The 9,079-nt window shown below is 53.5% G+C and overlaps 1 protein-coding gene and 1 pseudogene across 2 annotated transcripts; one reads left to right on the plus strand and one right to left on the minus strand.

Moving 5' to 3' along the window:
- Positions 1 to 428: 428 nt before the first annotated feature.
- TPRG1L (tumor protein p63 regulated 1 like) lies at positions 429 to 5,563 on the minus strand. 2 transcript variants are annotated; one of them, XM_009235756.4, is made up of 5 exons: positions 5,265 to 5,563; positions 5,023 to 5,114; positions 4,649 to 4,825; positions 2,883 to 3,036; positions 429 to 2,135 (listed from the first exon to the last, which is right to left on the minus strand). In XM_009235756.4, the coding sequence occupies exons 1-5, from the start codon at positions 5,463 to 5,465 to the stop codon at positions 1,941 to 1,943; spliced, it is 819 nt and encodes a 272-aa protein (XP_009234031.1). In that variant the 5' UTR covers positions 5,466 to 5,563; the 3' UTR covers positions 429 to 1,940.
- On the plus strand, positions 5,518 to 7,560 carry LOC112129037 (uncharacterized; annotated as a pseudogene).
- The last annotated feature ends 1,519 nt before the right edge of the window (positions 7,561 to 9,079 follow it).

The raw sequence follows: 9,079 nt of genomic DNA on the forward strand, positions 1-9,079 counted from the left end.
ATCTCTGTGGGGCACATCCAGCCTCCCCACAGTGGGTCTGCTCTGAAGTGTGGGAAGGGAGCCCTGGCACCTGAGCGCAGCGCCACCCCCAGGTCCCTGACCAGCTGTCAGTTCCTCAGAAAGTCTCTGGTTTTGGAACCAGTGCGCGTGGGTCTCCACCCTGGTTATTTGCAGGAAGTGCCTAGAACCACCCAGAACCATTCCATCAATCTCTCCAGCTGGTGCTCGGCAGGCAGCCAGGCTTGGCTGGCACCACAGGTGGGGGGAATCAAGGTTGCAAACCTAGGTTGTTGCATATCGTGATCTCTTTCTGCAGAGAACCATACTCGGCACTGCTGTGACAGGCAGTCCGCACAGTACAGGCAGAACAGGCCCACAGGTGCAGAGCCGGCAGAGATGGGGCAGGCTTTCAAAGAGGGAAGAGATACTTTCTTGGTTGTTGCACCTACTTTAATGACAACTTCAAAAAAGGAACAACATCCATCCACTTCTTAATGTCTTTATGAACACAGAGGCTGGAGTCCCCCGCCAGCTTCTGAGGCAGCCCTGCGCATCCTGCAGGGGGCCACACTCAACCCACGCCACACCGTTTGCTTAAAGCTACAAGTCCTAGAGACGAAGAACTGGCAAGCCAGTGCGTGAAGCTTATCGACAGCGCTTCCAGCCACATGAGCAAGCTGCGCAGATACAGGGAGGTGCGTGGGTCCCTGTGGGGAAATCCTCCAGGCACATCGAAGCCTGGGCATGTTTAGTGCGAGACTTGGACAGAGCCCCGAGTCTACACCGGAGCGGTAGGAACCAAGGCAGGCATCAGCTGCTTCATAAGGATCTGATAGACGGAGTCTCGCTCTGTCGCCTGGGCTGGAGTGCAGCAGTCAGTGGTGCCATCTCAGCTCACTGCAACCTCCGCCTCCTGGGCTCAAGCAATCCTCCTGGCTCAGCCTCTCAAGTAGGTGGGACCACAGACGTGCCACCACGCCCGGCTGCTTTTTGTCTATTTGGTAGAGACGGGTTTCACCATGTTGCCTAGGCTGCTCTGCAACTTCTGAGCTAGAGCGATCTGTCTGCCTGAGCCTCCCAAAATGCTGGGATTACAGGCATGAGCCACTGTGCTGGCCTGATACGGTTCCTTGTTTTAAAGTGCATTATTCAAAAAGCAAACGACCCAATTCCCTTTAAATATGAATACAATACAAACTCAGAATCCAGAGAGTTGTAAAACTTGTGTGCAAAGAACTGTCAAGGTGACTTTCTCAAATTAATAAATTGTCTTAAAATGATTTTCTGTAAAGCTTTCTGGGTCTGGGAAACAGACCTGAAGTATTAACACAACTTGGGTTAATTGTGGAAAAAGTGTCACTTCAGGTCACCCATTTCCAAAACAGCAGCGGGTCACCAAGGGGCCCACAGCCACAGACCGGTCTCAGTCAACCGGTCTGCTGGCTGCTTTTGGATGAGCTGAAGTAAAAATGGATTACATTTTAAAATACAAAATTGGACACCAAGTGTAAACATACTTGCAACTGCAGGCACTCGAGATACCAGGTGCCTCCCTGTTTTCAGCAACCTATGCAAGCGCTAAGGGGTGTGCTATGGGTCCCGCGTGCTGGGGCAGCTGGGGTGGGAAAAACCACGAGAAGCCAAGTAGATACTCAAGGAAAACACCAGAACTGAAGTTACAGAGAATGAAATACCAGCAGCACAGGGACAGCGAGAGTCTTTTGGCTTTTGTCTGTAGCTTATATGAGCAGAGTCCAATATCCAATTAAATAGATAGAATTCACTTTACTATTCTAATTGTGCTGAGATCCCTAAAGGTAAAAGATCCCCATCCTTCCAGCAGCAGCAGGGCAGCATGAAGACTGCCAGGCCTCCCAGTCCCCCAGCCCCCACATCCCTTGGCCTTCTGGGGAGGGGGAGGAGCTCCCAGAACGCAGCGGCTAAAAGCCTATTTTGCCCCTGGTCATGGAGTAGCCCAGTTTCGCCTCGTTGTTAATGAAGGACATGAGTCCCACGTAGGTCTCGATGAGCAGGGGGCGCTCCAGGATCAGCACGCCATTCGCCTGTCCTGGCAAAGGGCTTTCTTTTTGGGCTTTTTTGACAGCTTGGATTAACAGAGCCTTGAAGCTTTCCAACTTTAAAGAGAGAAAAACATGGAGCTTTAGCTGTCAGGCAAAATAAGAGTGTCCATTACTTGAAAAAATTAGCATTCTGAGACACTTAAATCCCTCCAAATGCCATCTATCTCTTCTTCCCTTCACTTGAAAGGGCTGCCTCTGCCACATCCTGGGGTTCCCTCAACTCTCGTCCCCACGGAGCTCTCTAAGTGTGTGGAAATCTTGCCACCATGCTCTCCTGTGGCCAATGGCAGCCAGCACCTGCAGAACCATTCCTGTACACAGGGCTGAGTGGCTTTGCCCTCACCCAACCTACCAGGTCAGTAACCAGGCCGAGGCACACAGCTGGGGAAGTGCAGGACCCCCTCCAGGCTCTGGGCTCTGCTCTAACCCCAGCCCCAAGGCCTCCTCTCCTGGTGCGCATCCGCACTGATCATCTGGCATGGCTGGGTCTGCTGCCACTCTCTGAAGCCCAGTTGGGGCCCTTCCCCACCCAGATCACCATCAGGAGGCCACATTATGGAGCTATGCTAACCAGCAGCCACTGGCCACATAGGGCTACTTTAACATAAATTAACCAGAATTTCTGAAAACTTAGGGAATAAACTCTAAAATGAGAGCTTCCTCTCTCATTTCTAGCCATGTCTCAAGTGCTCAGCAGCTCCGCGTGGCCGCTGGACAGTGCAGACCTGAAGTGTTTCCGTGACTGCGGGGGGTGTTTCCATCGCTGCGGGGGGTGCGGCTATTACGTGCCTGTCTTCTTACCTGACACAGAGATGCTGTCTTCTCATCTGCGCCAGCCATCGGGTGTTCTGTGAAAGTGGCATAGGGCACGTTGGTAGACCAGGGATTCCATCTGTTTATGAAGGAAGGACGACTTTGCTTGTCCCACTGAATTCGAATCCCAAAACCTTCCCGCCTGAAAAGTCAGAAGAAATAGCCAGACTTAGCGCGGCAGGTCACGGTCCTCTCGCGGACAATCTGAGAGTCTCATCAGTCAGGAGAATATGACAGCAAAAAGCACACGTTTACAGAAAAGACCTATGACATATCACAGTGGAAAATGGCTTGTGGTTTTTATTTTTATTTATTTTTTGAGATGGAGTTTTGCTCTTGTTGCCCAGGCTTGAGTGTAGTGGCCTGATCTTGGCTCGCTGCATCCTCTGCCTCCTGGGTTCAAGCGATTCTCCCACCTCAGCCTCCAGAATAGCTGGGATTACAGGCATGCAATACCACACCCAGCTAATTTTGTATTTTTAGTAGAGACAGAGTTTCTCCATGTTGGCCAGGCTGGTCTCAATCTCCCGACCTCAGGTGATCCGCCCGCCTCAGCTTCCCAAGGTGCTGGGATTACAGGCGTGAGCCACCGCGCCTGGCCGGCCTGTGACTTTTAACAGTAACTTCAATCTCCACTAATAATTGCTTTAAATACTGTAAGTATAAATATGACAAATTAAATATATTTTGGTTATTAAATGTATTTTGGTAATCTTTACATGATTAAAAATTAATAAACAGGAATACTGGCTGGACACAGTGGCCGACGTCTATCATCCCAGCACTTTGGGAGGCCAAAATGGGCAGATCTCTTGAGCCCAGGAGTTTGAGAACAGCCTGGGCAACCTAGCAAAACCCCATCTCTACAAAAAATATAAAAATTAGCTGGGTATGGTGGCGGGCACCTGTAGTCCTAGCTACTTGGGAGCCTGAGGTGAGAGGATCACTTAAGCCTAAGAGGTGGAGGATGCAGTGAGCCAAGATTGCACCACTGGTGCCTGGGTGACAAAGTGGGACTCCGTCTCAAAAAAAAAAAAAAAAAAAAAGAAAGAAAAAAGGGAATAATTATAGATAGGCTAGCCAAATGAGTGAAAAGGAAGTGTAATCTTCCTTTTCCTTACGTCATATTAAATGTTTTAACCAAAAGGTAAAATTTTTATTTTAGCTTCCTGAATCCCCCATCCAAATCTCTCCATCAAAAATTTAAGTTCTACAGCTTAACTGACTGTAGTAATGTCTAGGTTCCTCACATGCCAGAAAATTATCCTACAGCAAAAAGATCAACTCCTGAAAGCTGGTCATTAAATATTTCCAAATTTGTCTTTTAGTGGTATCTATAAATTAAAACAGGACCCTCCTTTTCTCTTTAAAAAATTAGCCAGAGCAAGACTTGATGTGTCATGCAATCTGTCCCTGGCTGTAGAAAAAATGCAGAGTTTGGCCTTTTCCTGAAGAACATCCAAGTTCCTTTTTAACACGTTGGGCTCTACTTCAATGCATCTTGAACTCATGTAAGTCTTTTTACTACAAGCCTAATAGCTGCCTTCTGTGCCAGAATTCCTTTTAATGCACTCAATTGCCCAGAAATCGCTTCTTTTTAAGGAACTTCCCATTGATATTTGGAGCTGGAGCCTTTATGCTTATAAATAATGACAGAGAAGACACACCACTTGGGGGGCTGATTTAAAAGGGCTGAATTGGAAGGTCCACTCTGGCGCTTAGGTCCAGTGATACTGGACTCTTAACAGGCTTACTTGTTGAGCGATTTAGGGGGAAACTGGAATTCTCCGTAGGAAATGGTGTCTACTGCGTTGAGCGCTATCCGGACCACCTGCTGGCACTGGAGACTGATGAAGTCGTATTTACAGATAAGCAGGGACTGCTCAGTGACCAGCACCAGCCGCTCCTTCTCATTGTTCCAGTGATCCACCCTGTAGGCAGAGGAGGGGCCTCAGTCCACACTGGACGCGGCTGTCTCGACTTAGCCAAGGCCAGCCCGCCTGGAAGGGCAGCAGGGGCGGCGCGGGGCGCCTGAGCGTGGCACGAGCACCCCGGGAAGTCCTCGCAAGGTGCTGCGCGGCGGCTCGGGGCGAGTCCCCCCACAGAGGAGAGCGCAGCCCCGGCTTACTCGGTAAGCAGCCATACTCCCTGGATCTCGCCGTCCTCCACGGGCCGCACCACCACGCGGATCTCCTCCACTGCCTGCTCGATGCTGCCGGGCTGGGCGGGTTGCGGGGTGGGGGACGGGGGCAAAGATCACAGGTCACAGGTCGCTCCCTGCGGGACCGCCCGGCGTCCGCCTCCGACCCCACCCGCCCCCATCCCGCCCCGCGCCCTCGGCCCCCGCCCCGGCCCCGGCCCCCGCCTCACCCGGAACACGAAGTACTCCTTGACGCGGGCGCGGCGCGTGGGGTCGTGGATGCTGAGAGGCCAGAGTGTCTGGCGCAGCGGCGTCCCCGCCCCCGGCCGCCCCCCGCCCGGGCCGCCGCCTGCCCCCACCTCCTCGCCGGCCGCCAGCACCGCCGTGGGGCTCGTGCCGGCCGAGTCCACCGAGTCCCGCAGTTGCAGCATCGCCGCACCCCTTACCGACCCCGACCCTGACACCGCCCCGACCGCCCTCGCCGCAGCCACCGCCACCACCCGGCCGCGCCCCGGCCCCGCCCCGTGGGCCGCCGCGATTGGCTCCGCCTTGCCGGCCCCGCCTCTTGCTCCGCCCCTTCCCGCGTCCGCCGACCCTCGGGATTGGCTCTCCTCCTGCCGTTTTCCGCGATTGGCTCCGCCCCGCCGCCGTTCACAATCGCTCCCGCCCCTCGCCGCGCCGGAAGCGACCGTCACGCGCAGGCTCACTTCCTGTTTACACAACGAGAAGGGGCGGGGCCGAAGCCGGTTGCCAGGGTGTCGCGGAGCGGCTGGGAAGGAGGGGCTGGGCGTCTTGGAGCCCCTTGGCCCGCGGGGAAAGCGGGTGACCCGCCTTGCAAATGGGATGCCCCCTTCGGCCTTCTGGAGCGCAGGTGGGGGCGCGCGCGCATCGGGGGCTCGCACTGCACGGAGGGTCGCGGTGCCCCGGAGCTGAGGTTGGAGGATGCAGGGCGGCGGCCCTGGTGCACCCTAGGCGAGTTCGCACGCCGGGCAGCGATCTTCTGCCGGGACCTGGCGTTCTTCACACACGGCTTATTCGTGACGGATCCACAGAGCAATGCACTCTGAAGCGGGAGGGTAGAAAGTGCTGGAATGCGCGCCCAGGCCCAGGCTGTCGCGAGCCTTCAGCAAGCCAGTGCACACACAGAGGGCTGCCCAGAGATCCCGGTCAGCGCTCGCAGTTCGAGGTGGAACGTGTGTGTGCCCTGCGCTAGCCCCAGCTCCCGGAGGTGCCCCCAGCGCGTGTGGAGGGGGCGATGAACGGACCCGCAATCTGGTGGAGGCTGCGGGAAGGAGGCGCAGAGTCCAGGGGTCAGGGTTACCTTCGGGCAGGAGGACAGATCCCTCTGCTCGGAGGTGAGGAAGACACACGAGGCGGGGTGCACACAGGCGAGGAGAGTGAGATGGGGGGAGAATGAGGAGTTCAGGGTACATCTGTTTACTTCAGTCAGGGAGTGGGAATGGAGCGGAGTATTGGTAAAGATGGACGGTTTAGAATCACCGGGATGAGAACCGGGCAGGGAGCTGATCAGGGAAGGGCATGGGGATCTCTGAGCAGCTGGGAGACCTCAGGGAAGTTTGCAGTGGCGCCTCCCACGCGGCAGCTAGGGGAGTGGAAGAAACCAATGCTGGCTGGCCTAGATGGAGGAGTTTGCTGGGTAGCAGTGGTCAAAGACCAGGGAGAAAAGGGAGGCCAAGATCCTAGATGAAGTGTTTGCCCAAGAATGGTGTAGTGCAGGGATTCTGCCCCACGTGCCAGCAGACAGGCCAGGCTGCCAAAGTTGCATGGGCGCTGGCAGAAAGACGAAATACCCCTGGAGTCAGAGAGGAAAGACTACAACAGGAAACGGACGACGCTGGTGTGCCCAGACGCATGTTGCACCACAGCGGGTGCGCTACAAAACAGGACCCTGGAGCCTGTGGACCAGTGTGGGCTTTGTCCCAGAGGGAGGCTGTCTCCCCGGCAAGAGTGCCCACTGCAAGCGCAGGCCTGAGAAATGGCCCAGAAAAGAGTGGTCAGGGCAATGTGTTCTTGGCACGCCCAGCAAGACCGGCCAGAGGGACCTACAGACGAGTGTCTCCCAGCTATCTCACCAGCAGGGACCTTGAGGTCCAAGTATCCAGTCCGGTTAGAAATGGCCGCGGATCCAACAGGTGCTGGTGAGTGGGAGAATACCCCTGAGGGAGGAAGAACAGAGGCCGGGAGGGAGCTGAGTGGATGTAGATGAGAAATACCTGGACAGCTGCAAGCTGTGGTCAGTGATGGGCAACTGGAACCAGAGATTCCAGAGAGAGGGAGGGAGAAAGAGGGAGGAGAAGGGAGAATGAGAAAGAGAGGGAGAGAGAATGGGGGGGAGAAAGAGGGAGAATGAGGGAGAGAGGTAGGAGCAAGTTCTGGACGACGCCAAGGATGGAGCTGTGGTCCTGGAACTAGATGCCCAGGGAATGGGATGAAGTGACACTGGCTGGGGCCGAGGCTGCAGACTGCTGGCGGGAGCTGGCAGGACAATGAGGATTCTGAACCAGGTGCTTGAGCCTTCTGTGGATGTGGGGAGTGACTTGGATGTCTATAAATTTCAGAAATGACAGGAGGGATAGATGATGGAGGAACTGTGTTTTAGACAATAAAATTTCACTCAGTATGGATGAGTTTCCTGGGGCTTCTGTCACATTGCACCACAATGCATCACAAACTGGTTTTAAAAACAACTGTTTTAAAAACAACAGAAATGTGTTTTTAATGGGCAGGGCCATGCTCCCTCTGCAGCCCTAAGGGTTGACGCATGCCTTGCTCTGCCAGGCCTGCTTGGTGTCCTGGGCTTGCTCATGCACTGCTCCCATCCCTGCCTCCATCTTCACACGACCTTCTCCCGGTGGGTCTCTTCTGCAAGATCCCTGTTGGATTAGGGACCACCCTAGTGACCTCATCTTTAGTCGATCATCAGCATCTTTGACCAAGTAAGGTCACTGTGTTTGTTTTCCCACTGCTATTAATATGAAGAACTTACCTGAAGCTGGGTAATTTATAAAGAAAAGAGGTTTCATTGACTCACAGTTACACATGACTGGGGAGGCCTTAGGAAACTTACAATCATGGCGGAAGGCAAAGGGGAAGCAAGGCACGTCTTACATGGCAGCGGGGGTAGCGGGATGTGCCACACTTAAACCATCAGATCTTGTGAGAACTATGACAAGAACAGCATGGGGGAAATTGCCCCCATGCTCCAGTCACCTCCCACCAGGTCCCTCCCTCAACATGTGGGGATTACAATTTGAGATGAGATTTGGGTGGGGACACAGCTAAACAATATTATTCTACCCCTGGCCCCTCCTAAATCTCATGTCCTTTTTACATTTCAAAACCAATCGTGCCTTCCCAACAGTCCCCCAAAGTCTTATTTCAGCATTAACTCAAAAGTCCACAGTCCAAAGTCTCATCTGAGACAAAGTCCCTTCTGCCTATGAACCTGTAAAATCAAAAGCAAGTTAGTTACTTCCAAGATGCAATGGAGGTACTGGCACTGGGTAAATGGTCCCATTCCAAAAGGGAGAAATTGGCCAAAACAAAGGGGCTAAAGGCCCCATGCAAGTCCAAAATCCAGTGGGGCAGTCATTATATCTTACAGCTCCAAAATAATCTCCTTTGACTGCATGTCTCACATCCAGGGCCACACTGATGCAAGGGGTGGGCTTCCAAGGCCTTGGGAAGCTCTGCCCCTGAGTGCCTGCGGCTTTTCCAGGTGCAGGGTGCAAGCTGTTGGTAGATCTACCATTCTGGGGTCTGGAGGACCGTGTCCCCCTTCTCACAGCTCCACTAGTCAGTGCCTGTAGGCGACAAGCCACCCCGGTGCCGAGGCAAGAGACTGAGGGCACGAGCTGTTCCAGTGTAATAAAATATATAAAATAACAAGAGTTATACTAGATATAGATCATAGATATGATTATATATAAATATCATTAATCAGTAGTTTGTAGTAATTGCTCTTTATTCCAATATTATAATAATCCTTGCTGTACGATCATAACCTAGGAAAAAACAGGCCGTA

The sequence above is a fragment of the Pongo abelii genome, chromosome 1 (assembly GCF_028885655.2).
Source record: "Pongo abelii isolate AG06213 chromosome 1, NHGRI_mPonAbe1-v2.0_pri, whole genome shotgun sequence".
Taxonomy (NCBI): Eukaryota; Metazoa; Chordata; class Mammalia; order Primates; family Hominidae; genus Pongo; species Pongo abelii.